The 26,564-nt window shown below is 42.7% G+C and overlaps 6 protein-coding genes across 7 annotated transcripts; 1 reads left to right on the top strand and 5 right to left on the bottom strand.

Annotated features, from left to right (window-relative positions):
• Positions 1-162: 162 nt before the first annotated feature.
• Positions 163-2,883, bottom strand: LOC135348644 (N-acylethanolamine-hydrolyzing acid amidase-like). The gene is made up of 8 exons (XM_064546920.1): positions 2,692-2,883; positions 2,359-2,514; positions 1,844-2,020; positions 1,724-1,783; positions 1,476-1,610; positions 1,096-1,311; positions 517-961; positions 163-461 (listed from the first exon to the last, which is right to left on the bottom strand). Exons 1-7 carry the CDS (start codon positions 2,881-2,883, stop codon positions 755-757), a joined length of 1,143 nt encoding a protein of 380 aa, XP_064402990.1. The 3' UTR covers positions 163-461; positions 517-754.
• An 8-nt stretch (positions 2,884-2,891) lies between these two features.
• On the top strand, positions 2,892-7,020 carry LOC135348641 (nucleoprotein TPR-like). Its single transcript, XM_064546918.1, has 7 exons — positions 2,892-3,010; positions 3,084-3,482; positions 3,632-3,824; positions 3,880-3,972; positions 4,098-4,222; positions 4,485-4,611; positions 5,755-7,020. Exons 1-7 carry the CDS (start codon positions 2,898-2,900, stop codon positions 7,018-7,020), a joined length of 2,316 nt encoding a protein of 771 aa, XP_064402988.1. The 5' UTR covers positions 2,892-2,897.
• On the bottom strand, positions 6,877-11,238 carry LOC135348643 (uncharacterized). Its single transcript, XM_064546919.1, has 10 exons — positions 11,148-11,238; positions 10,922-11,092; positions 10,267-10,335; positions 10,143-10,220; positions 9,707-9,798; positions 9,576-9,658; positions 9,071-9,196; positions 8,764-8,829; positions 8,368-8,423; positions 6,877-7,846 (listed from the first exon to the last, which is right to left on the bottom strand). Exons 1-10 carry the CDS (start codon positions 11,236-11,238, stop codon positions 7,203-7,205), a joined length of 1,476 nt encoding a protein of 491 aa, XP_064402989.1. The 3' UTR covers positions 6,877-7,202.
• Positions 11,239-11,311: 73 nt separating this feature from the next.
• On the bottom strand, positions 11,312-13,008 carry LOC135348645 (transforming growth factor beta-1 proprotein-like). Its single transcript, XM_064546921.1, has 2 exons — positions 12,477-13,008; positions 11,312-12,267 (listed from the first exon to the last, which is right to left on the bottom strand). Exons 1-2 carry the CDS (start codon positions 12,868-12,870, stop codon positions 11,444-11,446), a joined length of 1,218 nt encoding a protein of 405 aa, XP_064402991.1. The 5' UTR covers positions 12,871-13,008; the 3' UTR covers positions 11,312-11,443.
• A 356-nt stretch (positions 13,009-13,364) lies between these two features.
• LOC135348651 (transforming growth factor beta-2 proprotein-like) lies at positions 13,365-15,336 on the bottom strand. Its single transcript, XM_064546929.1, has 2 exons — positions 14,686-15,336; positions 13,365-14,473 (listed from the first exon to the last, which is right to left on the bottom strand). Exons 1-2 carry the CDS (start codon positions 15,131-15,133, stop codon positions 13,434-13,436), a joined length of 1,488 nt encoding a protein of 495 aa, XP_064402999.1. The 5' UTR covers positions 15,134-15,336; the 3' UTR covers positions 13,365-13,433.
• Positions 15,337-15,586: 250 nt separating this feature from the next.
• On the bottom strand, positions 15,587-26,483 carry LOC135348647 (SH3KBP1-binding protein 1-like). Of its 2 annotated transcripts, XM_064546924.1 has the most exons (15): positions 26,301-26,483; positions 26,159-26,212; positions 25,871-25,916; positions 25,353-25,426; positions 25,014-25,072; positions 24,304-24,444; positions 23,756-23,965; positions 23,530-23,580; positions 23,194-23,397; positions 22,742-22,858; positions 21,234-21,557; positions 20,509-20,605; positions 18,131-18,263; positions 17,542-17,587; positions 15,587-16,548 (listed from the first exon to the last, which is right to left on the bottom strand). In XM_064546924.1, the coding sequence occupies exons 1-15, from the start codon at positions 26,375-26,377 to the stop codon at positions 15,755-15,757; spliced, it is 2,427 nt and encodes an 808-aa protein (XP_064402994.1). In that variant the 5' UTR covers positions 26,378-26,483; the 3' UTR covers positions 15,587-15,754. The 2 variants fall into 2 exon arrangements, with proteins under 2 accessions (XP_064402994.1, XP_064402995.1); XM_064546925.1 differs by lacking the exons at positions 25,014-25,072; positions 25,353-25,426; positions 25,871-25,916; positions 26,159-26,212; positions 26,301-26,483 and adding an exon at positions 24,967-24,977.
• Between the last annotated feature and the right edge of the window lie 81 nt (positions 26,484-26,564).

Below are 26,564 nucleotides of genomic sequence, written 5' to 3' on the forward strand. Positions count from 1 at the left end.
AGATTTTACAGAGAGGTAGTAGAAGGACTGTAGATACTTATACATCAATAACATTTTATTTGAGATTTTATAGTGTAGGCATAAATGTAGCTGTAGCTCAATACTAAATTCTGCTCCAATAGTCTGGTTTTCCCAGAGCCTGTCACATATTATAAAGCAACATTGGTTAACCATAATCAATTTAGGGTTAGAGATAGATACAAAAACCAGCTGAGACGTGCTGTAATAATTATACGTGATTCGTCAATATAAAACTACACAGTTTAAGTACGATTTATTCGATCCATTCAGCGTGTAGCTAGGCTCAGCATCCATGGATACAGCACATACATATCCAGATAACGATCCACCAAGGACAGAACAGAGTGATGATACAATGCAAGATGTGAGAAGGCTTGTCATCTTTGACCAGAATAACCATCTTTCCTTCGGATCCCATATTGCAGCTGTACTTTAGACACCTATGGGCATGAAATATCACTGATCACACTGGTAGAACAAGCAATATAAACTCACCGAACAGTTAGCAAAGTAGAAAGATATTTTAATCAATCAAGAGTCTGAGTCGCACAAGTACGCCCCAAAGATTGTGGTTGCGGTTAGCCTCGAGTATAGCTACCGTTATTTTAGAAAAAAATTGAGGAAGCTAGTATTTTGTATACGCATGCGCAATCTCTTTTGGAATGTGAAACCATAACACAGTCACTAGATCTACACACAAAAACAAACAAAATTCATGTAAAAGATAACTAGTCTAGGTATACACATCAAAAGACTCCATGTCAAATTCTCCTGGCATCATAACAGCAGTGTAAGAGGTGTAAGAGTTAGTGAGTGGCCAGGTGGAGAGGACAGAGAGAAGGCCATCAAACTGAGCTGCAGCTTCCTGACCGACAGACTCCATGTACAGGTGTCCATAGACACGACGATTATCATTAGCATCAGGCTGCTTCCAGCGGTCCTGAAAACACGGAATCAGAAATAGTATAAAATTTGTCGGAGATTTTAACAGTAGATCTACATTGGTTCAATTGACTATAACCATAATTTATACTAAAGTCTATCTCGGCAACGAGTGTGTGTACATGGTCTTACGTAGTTAGTTTGCAGGAGATACCAGGTGTCAGCAGGTTCCTGCTGGAGGTCAGGGGCATTGAGGGTGACCACATCGGCCAGTGCGTTCCTATCCCGAGTGAGCACAGCTCCCTGGTTGGGTAGGGAGCCGGCTGTGATGTAGTACACTGGAGCAGTGACCGGTTTTGTCCCCAGCATGGCCACAGCTTCATCATAGCTTGTAGCACTAGTGAGAACCTGTAATAGGAAAAATAATTATGCTTTGGGGTAAAAAAGTACTCAAAAATGTTCTATAACTACTCTCTTGTGAGCCAAAAATTAATTCTCTAACTAGGCATTTTATTGTTTCGGTCGCCTCAGGTTACTTGGGAGTACAAGCAGCTGTATTGTTATGTACTCACCTGTCTTGTTAAGTGTGTGGGGCTACTGGAGTGTTTGAGAAGAGCCTCCAAGGCATCCTCCACAATATTGCCACCTAGGTCTCTCTCGTTCACAGATATGGAGAAGCCATGGACACTCATTCCAGTCAAAATTCCCTAGGGGGGTGGGGTTAGAGTCCACGCACAGTACACTTTTGTACATAATAACGAGTCTATCATCAAGGACATGTTTACCAAATTCTCTCATAATTATTATCACTAGCACTTACAACAAAGCCAGCAGTGACATCAGCTGTGAACAATGGCTCTCCGTTCTTGACGAAATCAGCCTGAATTAATATGATAATAAAAATGCATTCACCAATGTAGTACACCTATCTTATCTTTACCTGAACTGTGAGGTTCCTAAGATAGTCTGGTATGTCCCAGTCCAGGTTACGGCCGTGATATATGTTTCCCGTCGCGTCCTGTGCAACGATTGATGTACAGGCCATCTCTCCAAACCCTGCCCCATAGCTCTGACTGTTGGTAACATTACCAGTAGTGTTCGGGTGGCCCCCTCCAAGCTGAAGAATTGAGAATATCACAGTACTCACTTTAATTATTATAATTATACCATTACATTGTAGTTATAAAAATCGAAAACAATATCTACAAAATACAGCAAGTAATTTTGTAATTGGACAATCTGAACACAAATTACGGGCTCTCAAAGATAGCTACTAAAAACGGCAAGTATTTTTTTAACACTTATCTTCAAGTTGCTAGCTTTTTTATATGACTGTGCAGGTTTACTTAGCTACACATACAAACAGGCACACACTGATTTCCTAGACAGGGAACAATGCACTCTTACTCTGCGCGCACACACTGATTTCCTAGACAGGGAACAATGCACTCTTACTCTGCGCAGCACGTATGCTAAGTTGAGAGACACCACAATTCCCAAGTCCACCTCCCAGTAGTCTGCAATGGCCTTCATCTCTTGACCAAGCTCACCAAAGTAGCCATCGAGGTCTGCCATTAGAACCTTCAGAAGATCATTGACAATTTTTGGAGCCTGCAAAAACATGCACACACAATACGAATCCTTCTTCTTTGGCATTTGATTTAAATACAAGAATCTATGTATGTATACATATGGAATCGTCATTGGCTTGGAAATAAACAGTTACAGTAGCTTCTAAGTCCACCATTCTCCTAGCTACTAAGCTTATCAAATATTGTTGTAGTCTACCTGCTGGTAGAAATATTTCACGACCAGAGGTGCTGAAGACTTGAAGTCTCTCAGCAGAGGAAGCCATCTTTGCTCTGGTGGCAGGTCCAGGTTTATGGTGTACAGGGCCATTGGAAGCTGCTTTTCTCCATGTGTCTGCCCCAGACAGAGCAGAGATACAGCTAAGAGCAAACACAGCTTGGCAAGTAACATACTGCTTCAAGAGGATGCAAACATTAAAGTGGGTGGGGCTAATTGCTGCTGGAAACACAAAAATATACAAAAAACCTTGTGTGAAACTTTTGGCCGTGAAAACAATGTGGAGCACTGTAAAGGAGAGGTAAGCGCTCTATTATCCTGTGTACTATACCTACCCTCAATATTCCTAACCTTCCCCTTTGTCACACTTGCAGGTCATCCATTTCCCACGTTCCTTCCTTGCCTGCCATCAGCAATGTTGGTAACCATAGTGTTGAGGTACCCAGCCCCACCCCCTTCAAAGGTAGCAGCATGGAGAAGAGAATGATGACACTGGAACTCTCCAACAAAGCTCTACTGGAGGAAATGATGCACGTCCATGCAGCTTTGCGCAAAGAGAAGGAGGAAACGAAACAATCGCTTTCTGAATTGCTGCACGAGACGAGTCGACAGTTGCAGGCCAACTGGCAGGGCACGTACGAGGATACAATATCACAGAGCCGGAGAGTGGCAGACCGACTAGCCAGACTGGAGCGATCACTCCTCAGTGTGGAGGGGATAGTCGCACTGGAGAGAACAGGGAAAGAAAAACAAGAGGTCTGGCTCAAAGATAGGTAAGTGATCACTCCTCATGGGATATTTATTTAGGACATCACTGCATTAACTTTTGTACACAAAATGTATCCTTTTCGTTCAATTTAGAGTATGTATTTTTTCCACATAAAATTACGAGGTTGTGTACTTATTAATTGTTGCTCTCCAGTTTCTCCAGTCTCCACGAGCATGTCTCCTGGCTGACCAAGAAGATAGACAGCAGTGTCAGTGAGCTCAGTAACACACTCAAGAGTTTGGACGACTCTTCCACTAGCAAACACGCCAAGCTTGTCACCATGGTTACCACCACCCTTGAGAGTAGACAGGCACCATTGGAAATAAGAGTTATACAATTAGAAAAAGTAGTGAAATTTTCATTTTGTTAGACTTTGTGTGTGTGATTTTATAATTATATAGGTGGTGTTTGAAGACCGAAATTCTTCTAAGCAGCTGTCTGCAACTGTTGGTCAAACGAAGGACAAACTAAATGCTCTCTCTGAATCCTATAGTGTGAGCTTTTTATATAGTAATGCCAATTTTTTGGGAGGTGGAAAATACAACTTTTTAGACAACTCATTGACACTGTACGACTTCGTACGTATTTCATGTTCATTGTACCATACGTGCGTATGTAGGTTGATCACAGGGAGTGTCAGGTGGAGCTGGACTCACTGAGGGATTCTCTCAAAGGCTTGGCCAGAGAGGACCATACTAACCACCAGGAGTTGTCGACCGTCCTCCAAGCTGAGATCAAAACAAGGTATGTGTGTATACACGTAGAACTTTATAGGGCCGACTATAATTCAAGATGATTATGACTACAACGGCAACACTTAATTACTAGCCTTATTATTGGTAATCGGTTACAAGCCCAAGCATATGGAGTGGGAAAACCCCTAGCTCTACAATATCTTGTGATTGGCCCAGACGAAGACATACTTACTTGTTCAACAATAAACAATAAACATCTGCTCTTCCTCTGTTCACTGTTGATGTTTTGTGTACTTACGCTCTCGTTACAGACAGAAGGCCCTGAGTCATGTGACGGCCCAGTGTGCTCAGGTGCAGGAGTTGTGTCGTGGCTCGGTGCATGCTCTCAGAGAGGGGGTGCTCTCCCTGGAGGAGAGGATGAGCTCACTGAGAAAGGAGGTATGTGAGAGTGTGCTAGATTTCTGACAGAATCATCATTTAACTTTTGCTCCCTACCACAATCGATGCTTTGTTGTAGTTGCGTGTGTACTATGGATGTTTATACCACACTTACGCCATCACTAATTGATCTCATTGGTCAACAGCTGTAGGATATATAGAATATTAGCATACAGCCCCAGGCATGCACAGTTTTCAAGTTGTTTTTTTAGTTTTTTCATTTGTTCAAGAAAGTAAGCAAAGAGAAAAGAGCCATGCTTGACGGTACTATGACTCAAAGCGACGGCAAAAACACAGAAGCTACTCTCCAACAAGATGGCTAAGCTTCTATGGGTCCATGGGCGTGGTTTAGATACATTTTATCCGAGAAGAGCTTGCAACTCCAGTAAGGGACGTTGAATGGTCAACACTTGGACCAAGGAAGCTCTTGAGCATCTGTAGGAGTCGACGTGTTGCTCAACTAGCTCTTTGACGGCTGCAAAATCCGGCATAGTCTTGTTCTTTTTTACAGTCTGCATCGTGGATTGAATTGTTGCTAGGGGGAGGTCTTTTTATAGTGCTACGGTCACGTGGTATAAGTCAGATATACCACACCTACTCGGAGGATATGCCCCCGTATATCCTCCGCTACCGTGGTTACATACCCCTCAGCTCTGCCTCGGAGTAACCACGGTAATGGAGGATATATGGGTGCATATCCTCCTCTTAGGTGTGGTATATATATTCTATACTTATTGTGTGCAAGAGATCTGTCCTGCCCACGCAAATCCTTTACATCAAGGTGGTGTATGTGGAAGTGGTCTGGATCATCATTTAACTTTTTGCTCCCTACCATAATCAATGCTTTGTTGTAGTTACATGTGTACTATGGATGTTTATTGTGTGCAAGAGATCTGTCCTGCCCACTCAAATCCTTTACATCAAGGTGGTGTATGTGGAAGTACAGTATAATAGCATAGTACACACGCAACTACAACAAAGCGGTAGAGAGCAAAACGTTAAATGATGATCCTGACCACTTCCACATACACCACCTTGATGTAAAGGATTTGAGTGGGCAGGACAGATCTCTTGCACACGACACCCACCCACCCACCCCCCCACACACACACACACACACACACACCACACACACATATACAGGTACACATTGGGCATGAACAGCAAGTGGCTTACTGTCAGGAGATTGGGCAGAGATTACAAGCTGACCTCAACATTCAATTGAGCTCCCTCCAACACCACCACCAGCAAGTTACCAAGGAACTCACCAAAGTTCACTCAACTGGAACCTTTCTAACCACCATTGCCGAAGAAGACACCATCAACGGAAGTCCTCAGAGAATAATGACCACTCAACCTAGTCGGGGGACCGAAGAGAGTCTACAAACAGTTGAGCAGAGTCAAAAATTGCTCGCTCAGAGTAAGCTATTGCTGGATCGAACTGAGGATTTGGAAACGAGTCGTGATGTAAACAAACAAGTGCTTGAACAGTTGCAATCGAATTTAAAGCAAAGTGAACAGTTACTCGACGATAGTAAACTAGTACAGTCTCATCTTGAGCAGAGCCAACAAATGCGTACACGTACAAACCTTGATCAAAGTAGCCAAGTGCTGGAACAAGTACAGACAAAACTGACTCAAAGCAAAGACGTGCTCGATCAAGTGCAGTCTACACTCAATCAAAGCAAGCAAGTTCTCGATCAGTTAAAATCACAATTAGATGAAACAAAGCAAGCATCAAGTCAAGTACAGTTGAACCTGAATCACAGCAAAGCGGTTCTCCAACAGCTACAGTCAAATGTGGACCAAGATGAAACAACCTCAAATCTTAATCGAGATAACTCTGAACAAAAAGAGACAAACACTCAATCAGACAGTATGGAGGCACCAGAATCGGAGAATGACCATCTATCACATTCAGAACCAGATGAAATTGGTATAAAAACTCTTGAATTGGAAACTGAGCCAACTGACCATGAGGCTAAGGAGGCACCCGATGGCCTAGTCTCCTCCACAGGAGGAAGTGGGCGTGGGGACGAGGCTACCAATGACCAGTCTCTCTCAGAGCTAGAGAAGAGCTCAACTCCTGAGGCTACACCACCAGATGATGATGATGACATACCACCATCGTCTCTCAGCCGTACACACTTGTGGCTCTCCTCAACTAAACCCACCCTCTCCACACCCACACCCTCACATACCCCACCCACACAGCTCACACCCTCACAAACCCCACCCACCTCGGACCAACTTATCGACGATACGCATGAAACAAGAACAATTTATAGTGATCAAGCTGAAGATAATGGTGACAACATCACCCAAGCTAAAAGTAACTCTGAGACTAGCTCAACTTCTGATGACAATTTAGTGTTCACTGAACAGGAGATAGCTAGAGGAAATATCTAATTAAATGACTGGTGTATGATAATTATATAATACTACCTTGTTGCTATTCAAACTTATAATTATTGTACAAAAAACATAATTATATTAACATAATTATATTAACATAATTATAAGTGTGATAGAGTAAATGATTGTACTACAATATGAGCTAGTAGCAACAAAATACACACAGTTTCAGTTTTCTAGTCTTGTTCAGTATTCCCTCCAGCACTTTTCCTGGTCAGCCGTGGCCTCTTTGGAGGGGAAGCCCCTGATTCTTTCTCTCGTTTATTACTGCCTTCACCCTCGGCCTTTTTCCCCTCAGTCTTAATCAAAGCAGCTACCACTGCAGACGGTTTCGGCAAACTCGGAGAAATCTGTGGTGTAAGCAAACTTCCGAGGTTGCTGAGCAGGGGCTTAACTCCACCAGACGAGCTGGCAGACAAGCTCAGCTGCTGTCGTCCTGCAGCAGTGACCAGCTGTTGTGCGTACTGGAGATGAAGAGCATTTCGTGAGGCACCACTCAGGCGAGGGTCACGGAGTACAATCGGCTTGGAAGGCGGCTTGGAAGGTTCAATCTTCTTAGGGGAGGGATTTTCGGGTGCTTCTTTCGATTTTTTGGTCGTATCGGTGGCACTGGTTTTTGGAGGAGGAGGAGGAGGAGGTGCAGGTTCGGCCGTGGGTGTACTCTTTCCAGAGGTGGGCGGAGATTGTCCGAGGGAGAGTCCGACATCAACGGTAGGAGATGTGACGATGGAGAGGGGAGTGAGCATAGAGGAGGGGATCATGACACGAGGGGAGGGGGGCTTTGGCTTGGAGGGGGCAGCTGGTTGAGACGAAGGATTTTCTGCATGTGTGTGTGTGTGTGTGGGGGTGGTTAAATACATGTAACATAATCATGCATTCTGTAATCCAGTAACTAAGCACAAAAAATGTGTAAGTCTGTGTTTTTGTGTGTGGCTAAGTGAATATGGCACAAGTGTGTGTGTGTGTGTGTGTGGTGTACAAAGTACCAGCAGGCCAGACTACATGTGCCGTGGTTCATATCAAGTATTTCCTGTGCACTTTAATTGTTTGTGGAGACATTCCATATATAGCCCTAGAAAGGAGCAGTGTCTGACCATGCACACGTCTGAGGCTAGCTCCCACAGCCCACAGCTAGGAAATACGAGACTGAAATATGAATACTACACTTCACTATCATCCAGGGATGAGCTAAGAATTGTTTTAATTGGTGGTGGCTTTTCAATCCTCATCATCAACATAATTACAACATGCGGTAAACTACGTACAAGAGGTGATGACCACTGATCACCTACCAGTGTGGGCACATCCCTGCACTACAACAAAAAGCTACTGTAGGTGTACCTTTGGAGTCCTGAGTTTCTGTCCCGGCCTCTTGGTCACCTCCAGTTTCAGATCTCCTGAGGAGAGAACATTTCTCCATTACAAGCCATTGTAATTATTTAGGCAGAAGCATAAATACTTAGTGGATGATAATATAATCATAGATTTTAGAAGCACAGTGAAGAGATTTAAGAGACACAGGACTCTCTATAATTAAGGTAGACAGAAAAGTTAACAGATAAAAGTAGCTTGGGGAGTAGTTTCAGTATCCTCTCACTACTTATGGGCGGTCATAACTTCACTAAAAAGCACTCAATATCAAAACTAAGAGATGCATTCTGTAGCTCTTTGAAAGGCCTATCACATGGTACGCTCAGATCAAAGTTCTATGAGGCCAAAAACTCTATCAAAACTTACTTGTGGGTACGAGCAAAGGTATTGAGAACAGCGTCTACCTCACCAGGGTTGGGGATGGTGGTCTGCCTACAGGGAAACAAGATCATATAACAAGCGATAGATTTTGCCCTATAAAGTATCACTGAGTGATCTATAGCACAAAATGCACTTGAATTATGGAACGCTCTAAACTCAATTCAGAGTTAGGTAGCAAATATGGAATTTCATGGTATTCATGATTGGACACGATTTGGAAAATTGGACAAAATTATATGGAGCTCACACACATTATGTATATGTGCCCACCCATAGACTACCGCAGGCTCACCTGGCTTTGATTAGCGTGGAGGCAGCCAGCTGAGTGGACTTGCCAAAGCGACAACGCAGTTTATATGTCGAGGCCAGTTTAGACAACTCTGCCCTTTCCTCACTACCCATAGGAGGCAGTATGAGCCTGCATGGGGAGGTTAGAAAGATAACAAGAAGACAAATACGTGATCTCGTTAGCATAAACTTTTGTTTAATATACAAAGGTGGTCTTTGTTGATGGGGATATACCGGACATGAAATGGCCTCTAAAAGCATTTCGTTGAATGTTTGTGTGTTGACTGCTAACCGGAAGCCACGCCTTTAATCTTTGTACGTTATAGATTCTAATTAAAAAACAATTTTCGTTGAATTAATTTTTGTGTAGGATTGCTAACCCACGAAAACTAAGCCCCTCGAAATGTTCGAACATACGGTAATACATGTACACTGGGACCGGGGAGCCTGGCCTTATACATTTATCACTAGCTGTGGCTGGTAAGAGTGGTTTCAGTGTACTCACTCACTCTTGGCGGTCGGTGTCTTTGACAAAGTCTACGAGGATCTGATTAATCCTGAGCATGAACTCGAGGTCAGGTGATCCGCATCCCTGGGGGGGTGTGGTTGTGGGGAGTGTGTAAAAATGACAGGGGCTTACTCTTGAGAGATAGGAGAAAGTGTCATAGTCAGTTGCATTGACCTTCACGTCCCACCATTGCTCAGTCTTCCTTCTCTGTACTGTCTCATACGCTGTGTGAGTAAGGAGGTATTGTGCAAATAGTCTGTAACTATAGGAACTACACGCAAACTTGACATGTCCAAAAATTGTATGCAGTGAAAAACATAGGTCGAGTACAAATCTACCCAGAAATGGTTTTTTAACATTGTATCAGTGTGCATGGAGATATATCAGTGGGAGATATATCAGTGTGGAGATATTGAGGACAAATGGGTGAAGAGAGAGTGGGGGTAGAGAGTGGGGAAGGGGGGTAGTGGGGAGGGGGTAGTGGAAAAGGGGGGTAGTGGAGAAGGGGGTAGTGGAGAAGGGGGTAATGGGGAAGACACCTGTGTTATGTGTATGTGGAAGACATTACTTGATAGTTTCTTTCCTAGTCTCTTCACTTGCTTCTTAGTTGTCTTGTGGCTCAGTTCAACTTGTGCTACCTTCCTGTCTGAAAGTCAACAATAAAGCCTTTATTCCACACATCACAAACACACCAGTGCTCTTGACTGCTTCTGTTTGGTATCGTGTTAGTAGCTCCATACGGCTTGCAAGGAGGCCATTCTCTGAAGGAAGAGGAAGTTAAAGGTCGGATACACCCTATCAACTTGTGCCTTGTTTAATAGTCCGTATTGAAAATGACCAATTTTCAAAACTAAAATTGGTATACAGGTAGGATACACTTTACTCCTGCCGTAAATAGCTCTTTCGTGACAGTGGTAAAATAATACGTTGTGACAGAAATTTTTCTCAAGCTGGAAACTAGGCCCTGGCAAATTCTGCTCCTTTTTCTGCCTATTATGCTTTTGAGCAGTGCCCCAAATTCAGCCTATTATGCTTGTCGAAAGAACCCATTATGCCCGACATTGACGTCCTTTTTTCAGCAGTAGTAGTAGCCAAAAAATTATCTTTTGTTGTATTGTACATTTGTAACATAACTGAAGATTCAACATAATCTTCTAGATGTGAAAGAGTCATTTAAAAGAGAAAAAAAACACGTTCAGCAACAGTAGAGGACCGTTGTATTTGTACCAAATTGACCAAATTCAAAATTTTAACCCTATTATGCCCTAATCATGCCAGCATAATGACCTAACCTATTATGCCCCAAATTATGCCGGCATAATTTGCCAGGGCCTACTGGAAACACACCAATAAAAGCCAGTTTCAGGAGCGTCTGCATTTCCTGACACACAGTGACTAATCCGAGCAGAGGACCGTCCCCTGAACCCTTCAGTGAGCATAGTTGGAGGGTGGACTCCAGTCGACTGTCGAGAGCTCTGAATGAATCTGGGAGAGCCAGTCCAGGAAGGATAAGCTCAGCTGAGAAAAGGAATAATAGGATCACGCATTACATGTTAGAGGATCAAGCGCTTACATTTCTCTAGTCTCAGAGTGTTAGAAGATGCCATCATTAGCCTCAGTGACCTTTGACCCCAGATAATTCTTTTGCGCATGCGCAATGCCATTATTACTACATGTACATTAATATTTTTTTGTTATAAGGTGATTTGATTCATGCATAATTGTAGAGAATATTAATTAAGGGTTGACCAGCAATTGTTATCTTTAAGACAGGAAAACATGACTGTAGTCTGCAATATGGGTGTTGTAGTAAGAGACACAGACTGAATAATGATTAATGTGTGATGATGCAACCAAAAAACGAGCAAACTATCTACAAATACACGAAGTTATGGTGATTTTATCTAGTTTTTCTAGGTGAGTTCCATCTGGTCCAAAGAGGGGTGCTAATGATAATGTAGCAGACTCGAAAGAGTTCGGAATACAGCATGGTTCTGAGGCACCCACGGGGTTAGAGAGAATAGTAGCTCTTCGAGCGAGAAACTCCGAATGTTGGTTTTCTGCATTTGCTCGGCCACACAAACCCTTGCAATAGTTCAATGTCAGTACTTCAGGATGGAGAACCCAGGTCCAATTAAAATCTTTTCTAAAGTTTATAGACAGCGGTTGCAATGCACAGTCAATTATTCCAGTATTGTAGCTCTCAGCATTTCGTTTGTGCAATGAGTCTACTTCTGTTGGGTCATACATAGATCTAGTTTCCGGTTCGTTCAAAATTGTTCTGATGACTAGTTGAGTTGTTGCATTATCAGAAGCAAACTGAATTTTCGGAGGTAGGGAGAATCCTTCTATGCCTGTTCTTATCTCAACTTGTAGGATTAGTTCTCCTTTGAGTGATGGAGTTTTGACTTTCCAAGTATTAATGGCTTCGGCTGCGTTGAAGATAGTGTATCCATTTTTGTCTGTTTTAACATTTCCAGCTACAGCGTGAATTTTTTGACTCTCTCCATAGTAGTTTTCCCCACCCGGCAACCAGTTGTAAATGTCGACTCTTTCTTCTGCTACTGCGCTGCTGTCGTCAACAACAAGTTTGTACAGTCTTAGGTCCGCCTCGGTTACGTCTTGGTGGCCATTGAGGTCAATATTGAACTTGAAACGAAGAGTATCCACGAGATAATTGCCATCAGTTGCAGCTGTAGGATAATGCAGATATATGTGAATGCAAAGTAAAGTAACAAAGCGATATCGTCAGTAAATGTACGACTAAAATGTACACATACTACCACATGCATACGCTCAGGGAGTTACTCAATTGCACTTCCACTTAAAGGGATCTTTTGAAATCAGTAGCCATGCAAGTTCTTAGCTCTATAGATGAGGTAATAGTTTGCATATACTGTACCTGATTGTGAGTGTTCAGTTTCCACTTCCTCAGGAAAGTACACCACTAGCCTGCTTGTCCTCTTGTCCACCTCCACACAGGGCTTGACCTCTTTGTCCTGCAGCAGGTGACCAGCTCTAATGGCACCATAATCCCTGCTAATTTGTTCCTTGTAGGAAGTGATTGGCACTTCAAAAGAGGGATTCTCAGGCTCTTTGTCTAGGCCCAATCTCAGCAAAATTTCTTTCTTGAAAATATTTAAACGGAGTTTCTTTATTTCTTCTGGATTACTGCTTTTTAGACAGCCTATCAATTCAGACTCTGAATCAGGTTTATAGTCTGCAGATCTAATTTCATGTCCACAGATCCATCCAAAATTCAGGAGCAATAAAGAGGTAGTCACTAGCCAATGCATGCTCTGCAGCTTAGTTGAGCTAATTCACACACAGGAAACTTGAAACTTCTAAAGTGGCTAATTGTATAGCAAGGCATCTATTTATGCTTGCCCTGATTCAGTGCAATCTGAGCTGCTTTATAAAACTGAGCACTTGTATGGTTTTGTGGTAAAATGGCTTCTACTCACATCTTTACCTTAATTAATTGCTTTTGTTTCTAAATTATTAAATTAAGCAGAATGAAGAGGAGTATTGGTGGAGGAGGACTAATTAGTTCCACCTGCTTACCGTTGCTGTGGCGAATCCAAACACCTCATTGAATTTCGCATAATTTCCTCCCTCCCTCCCTTTTATATTATTTTGGTCAGGTTATAGCCAATAGTTTTCCATTCAATGAGCAATAAAAAGTGTGCACGGTAAATATAAAGTACTAAGTGCTTGCAATGTCAATACACAAGGCAGTGGGACAATACCTGGAATTAGCAGTAATTAAACAAGTCCCCACTTCAAAAGCTAACAGTAAACTTCTATGGATTTGGGAAAATAGGAAATCAATGCAAATTAAATTAAGGATGACCAGCTCTTATCTACATTGACACGAGTCTACTACCATTCCAGTTAGCTTATGCAATTCTAGATTTTGACCCTCCCCAACGAGGAGTACAGTTAACGAGCTGGTGTCATGAGGCACACAACACGGCTCAGGTGATGCAGTTGGGTTCATTGTTCTGAGTTGTCCTCGAAGTTCAAAGTTTGTAGTACCTGATGGCCAAATCCTGGGACATAATCCAGCACAGTATGTAAATTGAAATGTTTTAGGTGCTAAGATCCACGTAAAATTCAAGTCTTTGTGAAAGTTCACAGTAGTTTGCTTTATGCAACAGTTCTCCTCTTCTGGATTTGCTAAGCAAAATTCCCTACTGATTCCAACAGTTGACAGGCGCTTAGTTCTTGTGCTATTTCTCTTGTGATTCTCCGCAATAACTTTAATAACCAAATTAGCGTCCTTCGAACCCTTACCTCGTGAAGAATTGGGGACATCAAATTGCACAGTTGGTAGGTACAAGAGACCTGTATCTACAGTTTCTGAACAACGAATAACCACTTCAAAATCTAATGGGACGCTTAATCCGTCACTAAGCCATCTTCTCACGCCTTCTGTAACGTCGAATGATATGTACTGATCTTCTTCTGTTCTGACGTCTTGTGATTTTATTAACACTGGGTAGCTAATGTAGTTCCCATTTTCATCAATAAAAGTCGACTTCCAATAGATTTCAATATTTTCCGTCGGATTAGGTGTTCTTTTAACTGATTCGCTATCGAAGATAATTTTGCGTTTGTATAGCTGCAAAGTTGCGGACCAGACCTCGGTTTGTGTTGGCAAGTGTACATCATTGAAGCTCAGAGTATATCGAATTGGAGCGAGGAGCTCAGATAAGTGCTTCATTTCGGCACTGAGGAGGTCCTCAGGCAGAGGGGGGGTGGGGCTGGTGGGTTCGTATACAGCAGTGGTGGTTGCAGGTTTGAGTCTAGGATCTGTTTTAATAACAACGTCTTTATCGTCTTTATCGTCTTTGTTGTCTTTGTCTCGTCTGTATCTCTTGGCAATTAGAATTGAATCTGTTGGTGACATAGTGTGCGCGTGTGCATGGAGAAACAACGTTAGGGAATGCGATTAATTTCGCTATCAATACAGCAGTTAAGGGAATTAAATGATTACCAGCCTATCAAAGGGTTCGAGTTACAGTTTGTTAGTTGAGTAGGTGATTATCAAGTGAAAAATGCATTTCAGATAATTGCCATGGTGTTAACTTAACTGCTAAGCAACTCACCCCAATCAAATATATTCACAGAGGGGAGGTCCCCATAAAAATGGGATGGAAAGAAGAGTTTAACCTCTTTTGCGTAAAACGTCTCTTTCTCTTTACAACCATCCATCGTCTCTTGAGCCCTTTGCCCAACTACAATGGTTTCGTCTAATGCAACTGCAGCAGTGTAACTAGCAAAGTCCTCTTCACTGATCATCAGATCGTTTGGAGGATCTTCTGGTGGCTGCTCATAGCCCAGTTTATACAGTATCTCCTCTCTCAGAACCTCCTTCCTTCTTTGCTCATGATCAGCCAGTTGTTCCCCCGGGGTCTCCTCCTCCTCGTCGCAGAGCTGGAGGGGAGCTTCTTGTGGTGAGTTGTGGTCCGGTATTGCAGCTCCTGATGCAGGCTTGCATAATGAGTGCGGCCAGAGTATGATTACAAGACACAGGGTTACAACTGGAGCTCGCATTCCTCACAAATTGCTCGGTCACACACGGTTTCCCAACTACAAATAAATAGCTCAAAACTAGTACTCTATAGCTATTTGCTTTGCATTAGTGCTAGCTAAAACTTATATTATATTCACTGGCTAAGTCTTTGATTCATTCACTGCAAACAATGGGTTTATTCATAGCCAATTTGCCATGCACATGAAAGCAAATTCCTGTAGGCATGATTGTCAGTCACGGTTAGACAGTGCTGGAAGCTTAATAAATCCCTGGTTGTCATGACAGGACACTTGTTGATGCATATTTGTTCAACCGAAGCAGACAGTATTGCCCAAGGCCATACGAAAATGCCCGGAAGCTATAGCATAGCACGTCTGGATTTAGGGGTGCATGCATATAATATATGAATAATAAAGTTGCTGGGTGTGATAAGATGGGCGAGGGTATACAGTAAATGGTAGTTAAGGATCACCTTGGAAATTGAGAAACAATATTAATTATTACATTAAACAAACAAAGTCATGGCCAGGAAAAACAAGTAAATAATGTTCTAATTATATAAAAGTGGCACCAACACACCACACTGAAACACAGCTATAATTGGTGAAAATGACATACAAAATAAATGCACTGTATCTCTATTAACAATCAGTTACATTGAGTACATTCAATAATGGTTCATCAGAGTGAAGAAATTGTTCAATTGTTCCTGATGGTCCAAAAAAAGTTGAAATTGACTCATCTTTTAGCCATGTGCTTCCAGCAGATCCTAGCCTCACTCTCTGTTCACCAGCAGCAGTAGGAGGTATGGACCCAGTCGGGGGTAAGGCCACTGAGTCAACACTCAGTGGTCTAAACGTGGTCGAGTCTGACGGGCTCCGAAACGCAGAGATGCCTCTAGACCGTGAAGAGAGGCCATAGTCTATCTCATTCGAGCGGCTCCGTTGGTGGGAGGAGCTTTCTTGTGGTGGGGGTGTGGTGTGCACGGGAGAAGAGTGGTTACTCGGCGGGGAAACTACATCAGTCGCCTCTCCTTCGATTTGCTCTTCTGTTTCGTTGAGATCTGGTTGTTCAATGACATCTGGCGTAGGTGTTGGCGATTTCTTTGCCGTTACTGTCACTAGAGTCGATTGTGGTGTGCTTGCTTCAGTGGCACCAATCGAGTTACTAGAATTCGAGGTGTGGATGGGTTGGAACAAGTTAGACGAATGGCTAGTGTGTAAAGTCCGTTGTCCTAGCTGAGGTGTGCATGGCAGTGAGTCCCGCCCGGTGGGTGGTTTGAAGCCGGGGTAGATGATGCTCATGAGCGATGGAGAGGGAGAGGGCGCACGAGACGAGACGGCACTGGACATACGAGAGGCTCCGCCCACTTCACAGTGCTGGAGGAGATCGAGTAGCTCAGCTTTAGTGGGTCCACCTTCCTCTGTGCAGGAATCTGTAATAGTGAGATGGATACATTGTGATGAAACAAACTGTCTACAAAAGAGAAAAATTAGAGAAAGCCAATTTATTATGCATAAAAGCTAAATCCCTACAGGTACTTGGAAGACAATTAGATCATATTGCCAAGATACTGGGATATATGAATAGCTCTAATTTGTGGGCAAGAAAGATGACTATTGGGCAGTTTTGGGTCCCAGGCTCAGTGGCTAGAGGTTGAGTAGTAGTGTACCCATGGAAACCCACAGTGTGTATACCACCATTCCATGGACACACTCCATGGCCTTAGCTGAGTCAACTAGGACACAAGTACAATGGCAGTAACTAATCACTTGTGACCACTAAATGGGTGATTAATTGAAGCCAAGGTGTACTCCTCTAAGGCCCCCATTGAAACAGCCACACAAGGGATTATGATGAGTGAATGTGCTGGCAAGAGGCCACCTGGTCAGAAACACACTGCCTTCCTAAGTGACATCCAATAAAGCCAGAGAATGCTGCTTCCTGCTTAAGATGACATCCCCCACGCCCAAGGTTCTAAGAAAGTTAACGTCCGTAGCTACCGGCTTTAATTCAGGCTAAAAACTCTAACGTATTATTAAAAATAAGAACGCCACCACTAAGTTCGTACGTTTAATTTTCAAGTTGTCATGCCAACATCACATAGCTGTGGTGGAGCCAGGTGTCCAATGTGGAGCTAGTTACGAAGCATCACTATCAACAGAGAAGGTTTAATCACATTGTGGTAGGCGCCTTATACGAGTGTGAAGCATACAAACCTTAACAGTGTACGAAATGTGTAATCGGACCACGTCAAGTGTGCCACCACCAGCAAAGGGACCACAAAGTTAGCAAAATAAGCTCCCTGAACCACATTTTTAAAACACATTCATTCGGAAACCAAAGGAAAAGACCACACACACATTAGAGCAACGAGTATAATGAAATTCCAAGAGGCAATGCTCTCATGTTTTTTCCCATGACTTACCGGGTTGCTTGTGCACGCGGTCAAGGGCAGTGGTTAAATCCCACACCTGTATATGCACGAGAAGGAAAAACATATTTACTGCAGCTGGGGGACGGAAAACATAAAAATACAGCTGTACATAATGGGAGTTAATTTATAGAACGTGACTTCTTCAGTGGTATGAGTCATTTAGTAATTGTAATGCAATAATCATGAGAGACCTTAAAATGGAAAATTTAATTGCAAAATCCCATATACGGAGGAACGTGTAAACAATGGCATAAAATAACTGAGCTCCATGGTAACTGAGCTCCATGGTAACGAGCTACGGGTCATCAGTTACTCCCTGGAGTGTTGCCCGCATGTAGTAAATTTTAAATGATGAAGCCCTCCCCCTCCTCTGGGGTTAAAGTTATGTAACTTGTCTGCTGACTACTCATTCTAAACTATATACTCATACCCGGACAAAAGAATGCCACTGGCAGGCTCAGAGGATGTATTCTAGACTACCTTACATACAGACCATCCAAACAAAGGGAAATTCAATCTGGCCATATGAAATAGATAAGAGGCAGCAAAAATGGAATAATTGAGTTAGGTTCTCATGCACCTGAATGCTGCCGTTAAGGTGACCAGTGAAGATGAATCTCTTTGATCGCATGCCCACTCGGTTGATAGCCTCACACTCATGTACTGTGTACGCACTGATGTTGCTCCCGTCAACAGAGTCGATATGACAAACCCTGCAGAGGAGTAATTACGTTATAACATAACAATGGTTACTGATACGTATGATAATAAGAAGGCTGTTGGCTGGCTATTCATACATCCACTCAACAACACTGGGCGAGCACTCGTTATGCTAACGGGGCTGATAGAGATCATGTAGATAAAGTGATTGATTAAACGTTAACATAGCAGATAAATAATTATATCCAATGGGTGTTCCGTGCATGGTGGTTGAATCTCATTATAAATCAATTAAAACTGAACAGACCACTTAGCAAAATATAATTGTCTAAAAATAGTTAAAATAACTGTGGGGAAGCAGTCTCCCCACCTAGTAATAGAGGGGGGGCAGTTTATAGGAGAGCAGCTGCAAGTTTCCCCACCCTAGTAATAGAGGGGGGCAGTCTATAGGAGAGCAGCTGCAACTCACAATATCATCAGCATTACGAGACAACCACTAATTAAAAAGTTACCGCTAAACGCTAAACAAACCACACACACACACACACACACACACACACACACACACACACACACACACACACACACACACACACACACACACACACACACACACACACACACACACACACACACACACACACACACACACACACACACACACACACACACACACACACACACACACACACACACAGCGTGGGTACACTAATTGTATGTCAGCAGATCTACTTTTAAATAATAGTTAGAGATTTTCTAAGTAAGTACATTATTTTTTAGAACACTTCCTTTAGCCAATCAGATTGCAGTATTTATGGCAAACATGATCTAAATTAAGATAATTACCCCAAAATAAAGTTGCTGATTGACAGTCCTGTGAGGCATATGGCTAGGAAGTATTTTTATTAGGAGGTGACTGTTACGAAAAACAAACACATGTACACATACCCATCAAGCACACTAATCTCTTAAATGAGTGTACGTACGTTTAATATCAAGTGATGAATTAAAACACACACAGCCATAGATTCCTTACACCCGGCCGCACCCAATAATGGCGGCACCCAATAACACGGCGAATGGAGCCACAAAGGTGTACAATACACCGGTGCACCTGGCAAAATAATGAAGTTCTTTTGGGTAGATGCTAATTTGTCGCGTAACCGAGAAACCACTGCATGGAATCACACGCACTGCAACTGTACACACCGCACACACACAGCGGGCACACACCTTACCTCCAATGATGTAACAACATGCACAGATGTTAGGGAAATGGGTTATAAAAAATCAACCAATAAACCACATCAAGAGCTAAAATTAATGAGCTCAATAATAAACACCCAGTAAGGGGATACTGAATACTGGCTGTACATATCTATCACCTCAATCAATCTATGGGATGCTTGCACTTTGATTAAATTTTTATAAGATTACATAACAAGGCATAAGGACAAGTGAGAAACTGGTGGTGGAAGACTAAGGGGAAGACATACTGTAAATGATTGTATGTCAAAAGAAATTTTCCACAAGTCAATTGCGTGAGTCTATAATTAGATTATCTATCATTAATGGGAAGGTTCCTACAAAATTATAACTGGGAATTAGAATTCAGTTACAGGCTCTGAAAAAAATAACAACAACATTTTTAGACAAAGAGACACAAAGAGAGGCTGGGGTGAGACCGCACACTATTGAAGAATTGTCTAGCCTGATAACAGCACCCCAATTACATAGGTGAACATTGCGGGATCAAGGAATGCCTTGGGGCTCTCGAATCCCATGACTGGGCTACTAAACCCTGGATACAAATTGCCTGAGGTTAGAGCTTAGGAGTACCATCCAAAAAATGAGTATGTCCAATGAGAAAATACAACTTTAAAGAAGTTGGGTAGCCACAGGTGATTGGATGAAAGTTAGGGATGTTGCCGCTGGTCTGATAGTTTATCTAGGTACAAATCCAATTTACTTTGTTTTGGTATTGTGCACAGAGAGGTCATTCATAGTGGAGGCCTGCCAGTGGATGTAAGGTCACTCATGTGGGGGAACAAGAGAACCACAAACCACCTTTGAGCAGCAAAACACTGTACTCTCACACACACTATTATACAGACAAGCTGAAAAGCACACAGTTTCAACAACAACGCAATGCACCCACCCCCTTTGCAATCCCCACACACATCACACACCTCACACACCACACACCATCACACACCATCATTACACACCATCACACACCTCACATTACCACCACACACCTCACACACCTCACACATCATCACACACCATCACACACACCTTTGTCCTGTGGAGCTTGAGCGCACAAAGACACGATCAATCTCCGGAATCACTCGCTGTACAAACACCATCTCCTCATCTCTCTCTCCAAATGGCCCTGGGAGAAGAAAAAAATTAAAGAGGCCATCCCAACATTTTTTTTATGCATGTGGATACAAATTGCAACCAGCTGTAACATCAGCTGGTCCTACACAATGGGGATTCTTAACCGGTCATTCGATTCCACTGCATAACCACTATACACCAATTAGTTTAAACAATTCAATTTCCACACCAACAAAAGTAAATTGCAACGGACCACAACGGCACGTACATACCCGCACAGCCATTTAAATTATGGTTGGAAAACAAAACACATGAACACAGTTAGTAATACTTCAATCAATTAGCAACCAGCCCACCTATTACAACCCACACACACATAAGAGACCACATTAACAACCGTTGCCACGGCGCAATGTACGTGGCGCAATGTACACTGTTACTGTAGTGCTGGAAATATATGGGAGCCTAAAATACTGCATTTTGGCCAATTTTAAGGCTCCAAAAATGTTATGCGATTTTATTTCCTCGATTTAACGCCGGGATTTCAATAGGCTTCGAAGTTATTGTGCGATTAAAATAGATGTGATAGTATCACGCATCAATTTCTAGCACTGCAGTATGGTACATATAATAATTTAGTTGCCCAGCTTTGTGTCCCCCCCTCCCCTCCTCTACCTCACCTATGGAGATGACAGGGTAGTAGAGAGAGTGAGGTCCCTCCAAAGAGAGGATCTTGAAGGAGGCTATCGGGCTGGACCCCGGCTGGGTGGAGATTCGACCTCTGAACCTGGTCATGGTCCACGAGCGCACATGATTCTCGGCACACACAGAGATGAGGTGTTTCTCTCCCAGTACAACCTTCATTATCGGGCATGTGTGAACGTTGTAGGTTTGAAAGACTTGTGGAGCTTGGCCGATGTTCTCTGGGTGACGGACCACCACTCGTACAGCCCCGCCCCTCGTCCCGTATGCCACCTCCATCCAGTTCTCTGTGTCACCAGGGACTGTGTGTGTGTGTGTGTGTGTGTGTGTGTGTGTGTGTGTGTGTGTGTGCGTGCGTGCGTGCGTGTGTGTGTGTATGTGTGTGTGTGTGTGTGCGTGTGTGCGTGCGTGCGTGTGTGTGTGTGAGGGAATGTTCTTGTATAAAAGTATTGAGACTTATCTAAGCATGATGCAAGGTGTGTGTGTGTGGAGGGGAGTATAAAATAAATACATACATGTAGCATTGACTATAAATCAATTGAGAACCTTAACAAAGCATGGTGCAAGGAAGGGCGTGTGTGTGTGTATGTTTGTGTGTGTGTGTGTGTGGCTGGACCAGGGCTTCATGAACTAATAGAAGACCTTTGTTTGGAACCATTAACAGCTTGACAATACTTGTATAGTAATAACAGGTGTTGGGTACAAGAAATCCAACAAGTGTTTCTATGACAACTCGCACGCACACACATATTATAAATTGGCTTTCGTCACAATTCAGTCTATACAGACACTATAATTATATAATATTGGGAGTACTTTTGGGTTTTCTAGTCTGAGAGACGACCACCCACCCACTTTGTGGGGGGACAGTCTTGAGCCGCCATACAGGCAGCAGTTGGTTAATTGAAACCGTCTCCTCAACATTGTTCCCACAATTATCGTCTAGAATCGTGGACGTCTTACTCTCAAAAATAAGTACATACATGTTAGACAACATGTAATGTGTATTGATTGCGATATTGAAACGAGGCATTCAAATTCTAACAAGGTAAGCCAAGCAAAAATACCTTTTACACTAAACACTCAAGAAAGTGCTATTAGTTACCAGCCAATAACTTTATTGTTGTAGAAGCATTATTTGTTTGAGAACAAATAAAGAAAGGTGAAGAAAATCTCCACACAAGCAAACTGTGTACATGTTCATGTAGTTGTGTACCGTACAGCGGGTTATTTTATGTTCTACGAAGTGCCTAATTCATAACAGCTCAGGATAGTAAAGTTGAATCTATTGCGGTAGAATGATTTTGCAGTTTTATATTTCGTATGATGCTCTACAAAAATACGAAAATGTCCAAAAATACGAAAATGTCCACCATACGAAAATAACCCGCTATACAATAGGTTGTTGCTAGGTAGTACAGTAACAGTAGTATATGGTTTCAAACGTCAATAGAACATGATTGTACACATGAGAGCTAGCACTCACAAGCATTGGAAGTGACGTACACACTGAGAGCTGTGATTGGCTCCTTGCACGGGTCATCGAACAGCTCGGTAACCAGGAGATCATTGTCTTTCATTCTCACAGGAAATTTCTCCATATCTGTCATTATAAGATACAGCTGTTATTAAAAGAAATACCAGCAGACCAAAAACAGTAGCCTATAATTAACTATGTGGGCGAGAGATTGATTTACTCCCAATAAAGTTCTTGATACACTATAAGTGTATTCCATATGAGCGCCAGTACACTTACACGTTAAGTGGATTCAATAAACTGTCTGATTCAAACACACATCACAAATCAGATTATTGTCGCGACTCATTAAATTTTATTAAGCAGCATCACTATGATGATGTGGATTATGGGATATCGGTATGTGTTTAGGACTACAGCCAAAGCACTGTACACATAACAATGTATTAGATTTTTTTTACCAATGTAATAGATGCATCCATTGGTACAACCCAAGAGTAGAAAAGATCCAGCTGCATCGTAACTGCATATTGGCTCCACATCTTGCAGCTGCCAGTGACGCTGTACACTTTGCCACACTGCCACCTTGCCCGTGTTGCTAACGGCAACCAACTGCATGCCTATAAAGAACAGGCCATCCACCAGGAGCTTCATGTCCAGAGTGGCTGGTATGGTAAAGGTGGTTAAAGCATTAAGAATAAAATAGTCCAAAAAATGGCTGAAACGGTAAAGATTGTTAATGTAAAAATTGAATAAGAATGACATGAGCTCTAGCTTATTGATAAGACGAAGCTTACCAAGCACTTGTGACGATGTCGATGAACAACTCCACACACGGATTTCATTCCCTGTAGATACAGTAATGAGTATATGTTTGCACTAGCTTTTTTTTTTACTTTTAAGGCTGATTTATGGTCTAGAAATTTAAACATATCACGTCTCTTTCAAGCTCATATAAAATCATGGATGAAATTGGGTCATATAAACTACGAGGTAAATGAGTGCAGGTGCTTCCCCCCTCACCGACAACAGCTGCCAGTATAGGTCCACCCTGTCCCCCGGATATCCTGGTGTTCAACGCAATCCTCTGGGGTACTCGTTCCAGGGTGGGTGTGGTAAAGACCACCTCCCAGCCTCTACATTCCTTGACTGTCAGCACACACACACAGTGGTTGTAGGCCACCGCTAGACTGTTACCATGACCCACAATCTGGAGCACTTGACGTGAGAAATCTGTGTGTGTGTGTGTGTGTGTGTGTGTGTGTGTATGTGTGTGGGTGTATGGCAAGAGAGAAACCAGCAACTACTCCGCTAAAATAAACAAGGAGTGCATACCAGTAAGCCAACATGACAAAAAAACATACTGTGTGTTTAGTGCCCTGAACACACAAGAGCTATTGATATATAGCTAATCAGACGAACACAAGGCCTTTGGTTTGTTAAAGCAGTGAGTGAAATCGGGCCCTGAAAAATTGCCATATATAGAGAGAGCTACAGAATATATTGTGGAAATAAAGTTAGCTACCAAACAACAAGGCCGTATACGTACATACACATATACGTAAGGTCACCTGTTTTAGAGCCAGTAGTGAGTTGCATGGGTGTGTCCCCAAGGGTCAAGGGGTCAAAGACGGGAGGGAATAACTGACAGAAGAACAGCAAGTTACCACAGCAACTCTTGTCCAGCTCCTCACAAACTGACAGCCTCTTAACTGAAGGTAGGGATCAAGATACTCACTCAGCTAGGGGGATTCCCACTACAAGAGCTTGTAGGGATACAAGACTAGGGCTTGTACCACTAACAAAAGACAGTAATTACTGTAGCATTAATGTAATTACTGTATCATTTAACGCTACAAGCCAGGGGATTGGATTTCCCACTAGGGATACCTCCTTAGCTAGGGGATTTCCCACTACAAGAGGTTAGGGAATTTCCATTACAGCTATCGCATAGATACTAACCAAATTTTTGGACATCAGTTGAAAGGTCTCTTTCCAAATTGGATCAATGTTAAAGCTGTTGAAAGATGTTCAACTACACCCCCTCCCCCTCCCTGTTTAATCAATGGCTTGGGGACTCTTTCAGTCAAGTTCCTGTGAATTAAATTTCAACGATTTTCTGAAAGAGACTTTTAAAATTGAAGATGACAATTTCGGCCAATACTATAGATTATATATAGCCCATGGTCCAGGGTAACACCCCCCACCCCCAATACACACAGAACCTCGCTCACCTAGAGGCTGAACACCCCACCCCCAATACACACAGAACCTCGCTCACCTAGAGGCTGAACACCAAAGAACTCTGCTTCGTGTTTTAACTGCTTCAGGTCCACATTCCTAGAGAAGGCGTTGTAAATGACCACTGAATGATCATACTGTATAGTGACACTGAAAGGCCGCTTGCTTACATTATGTAGGTCACTTAGACTATGAATGCAGTGAATCAACTGCCATACAATTTCCAAAACCATGGGATATGACACAACTCGATTACACAATGTATAATATTTATCGTGCGCTACTTGGGAAAGTGGAAAATTGTAAACACCTGCTCATTGTATATCTATTAAAAACAATAATTATGTTTAGTGGTCACTTGTTTATATATACAACGTACCGACTATCCACATTTCTGGTTCTGAGGAAGCTGAGGATGGGTACAAAGAGGTCAGGATCTCTGTCGATGAATATCTGTACGGGTTATGAGTCAGGCTGTGAGTTAGAGGGAGGTGGGTGGGTGGTCATGTGAGTTAGAGGGAGGTGGGTTGGTGGTCATGTGAGTTAGAGGGAGATTGGTGAGTGGTCATGTGAGTTAGAGGGAGGTGGGTGGGTGGTCATGTGAGTTAGACGGAGGTGGGTGGATGGTCATGTGAGTTAGAGGGAGGTGGGTGGGTGGTCATGTGAGTTAGAGGGAGGTGAGTGGGTGGTCATGTGAGTTAGAGGGAGGTTGGTGGGTGGTCATGTGAGTTAGACGGAGGTGGGTGGATGGTCATGTGAGTTAGAGGGAGGTGGGTGGGTGGTCATGTGAGTTAGAGGGAGGTGAGTGGGTGGTCATGTGAGTTAGAGGGAGGTTGGTGGGTGGTCATGTGAGTTAGAGGGAGATTGGTGAGGGTGTGAGTGAATGGTTGAACTTACTGCTCCTGTGTCATCTCTTACAGAGGGAACACGCCCACTCATTAAACTGCAGGGAGAGAATATTAATTACTTTATGTGCAGTGCTTTTACTTTGCATATGCATACTCACTAGTACCTATAACTATAAGTAAATTATATATATGCACACACTGTTCGTCAAAGAGTAAATTGACCATGAAGCGATAATTCTACTATACATTACGAATAAGCATTATTGTGATTCGTCCATTATTGTGATTCTTTAGTCTTCTATGAGATGGCATTGTACTATGCTCGTTTAATCCATACCTGGAAAAGAATGAGTCGGGTATCCATGTGAGAGTCTGTCTAGATGTTGAGAACCTGCAGACATTGTGTTTACGTGAGTTTGTGTATTAATGTACGTATACTGGGTGCTTGACTCGTACTCATTATCCTTCTCTCTCCTCACCTCCTTCCCCCCACATTCAATGAGATGATCTCTCCAGGTACCGAGGACACTGATCTACTGACAATAGGTTGAGACATGGCTTGGTTTGATAGCGAGCTATCTCAGCTCATACGCTAGATCAACTACACTACACTAAATTTAATGTAAACATTAATTAAATTTGACCTTTATACCCTATTGCTCGACAGTTTATTTATAGAACAAGCCACGTGCGACCATCTATGTTACTAAAATTAGTAACACTTTATAAGCGAGCCCCACCCC

Source organism: Halichondria panicea, chromosome 15 (genome assembly GCF_963675165.1).
Source record: "Halichondria panicea chromosome 15, odHalPani1.1, whole genome shotgun sequence".
NCBI classification, from domain to species: Eukaryota; Metazoa; Porifera; class Demospongiae; order Suberitida; family Halichondriidae; genus Halichondria; species Halichondria panicea.

What these genes read in the sequence shown, in the direction of transcription:
- LOC135348647 (XM_064546924.1), bottom strand. Translation starts at nt 26,377, where the DNA reads ATGTCTCAACCTATTGTCAGTAGATCAGTGTCCTCGGTACCTGGAGAG. An exon ending in TTGAATGTGGGGGGAAGGAG is followed by an intron (nt 26,213 to 26,300) that starts GTGAGGAGAGAG and finishes CAATGTCTGCAG; the next exon opens with GTTCTCAACATCTAGACAGA. An exon ending in CTACCCTGTCATCTCCATAG is followed by an intron (nt 20,606 to 21,233) that starts GTGAGGTAGAGG and finishes TTCTTCTCCCAG; the next exon opens with GGCCATTTGGAGAGAGAGAT.
- LOC135348651 (XM_064546929.1), bottom strand. Translation starts at nt 15,133, where the DNA reads ATGCGAGCTCCAGTTGTAACCCTGTGTCTTGTAATCATACTCTGGCCG. An exon ending in TGTGAATATATTTGATTGGG is followed by an intron (nt 14,474 to 14,685) that starts GTGAGTTGCTTA and finishes TGTCACCAACAG; the next exon opens with ATTCAATTCTAATTGCCAAG.
- LOC135348643 (XM_064546919.1), bottom strand. Translation starts at nt 11,238, where the DNA reads ATGGCATTGCGCATGCGCAAAAGAATTATCTGGGGTCAAAGGTCACTG. An exon ending in AGAAGCAGTCAAGAGCACTG is followed by an intron (nt 10,221 to 10,266) that starts GTGTGTTTGTGA and finishes GTTGACTTTCAG; the next exon opens with ACAGGAAGGTAGCACAAGTT. An exon ending in TCCACGCTAATCAAAGCCAG is followed by an intron (nt 8,830 to 9,070) that starts GTGAGCCTGCGG and finishes GTTTCCCTGTAG; the next exon opens with GCAGACCACCATCCCCAACC.
- LOC135348645 (XM_064546921.1), bottom strand. Translation starts at nt 12,870, where the DNA reads ATGCATTGGCTAGTGACTACCTCTTTATTGCTCCTGAATTTTGGATGG. An exon ending in AACTGAACACTCACAATCAG is followed by an intron (nt 12,268 to 12,476) that starts GTACAGTATATG and finishes ATTATCCTACAG; the next exon opens with CTGCAACTGATGGCAATTAT.
- LOC135348644 (XM_064546920.1), bottom strand. Translation starts at nt 2,883, where the DNA reads ATGTTACTTGCCAAGCTGTGTTTGCTCTTAGCTGTATCTCTGCTCTGT. An exon ending in TGAAATATTTCTACCAGCAG is followed by an intron (nt 2,515 to 2,691) that starts GTAGACTACAAC and finishes ATGTTTTTGCAG; the next exon opens with GCTCCAAAAATTGTCAATGA. An exon ending in TAGCATACGTGCTGCGCAGA is followed by an intron (nt 2,021 to 2,358) that starts GTAAGAGTGCAT and finishes TCAATTCTTCAG; the next exon opens with CTTGGAGGGGGCCACCCGAA.
- LOC135348641 (XM_064546918.1), top strand. Translation starts at nt 2,898, where the DNA reads ATGCAAACATTAAAGTGGGTGGGGCTAATTGCTGCTGGAAACACAAAA. An exon ending in GAGGTCTGGCTCAAAGATAG is followed by an intron (nt 3,483 to 3,631) that starts GTAAGTGATCAC and finishes GTTGCTCTCCAG; the next exon opens with TTTCTCCAGTCTCCACGAGC. An exon ending in CAAGCTGAGATCAAAACAAG is followed by an intron (nt 4,223 to 4,484) that starts GTATGTGTGTAT and finishes CTCTCGTTACAG; the next exon opens with ACAGAAGGCCCTGAGTCATG.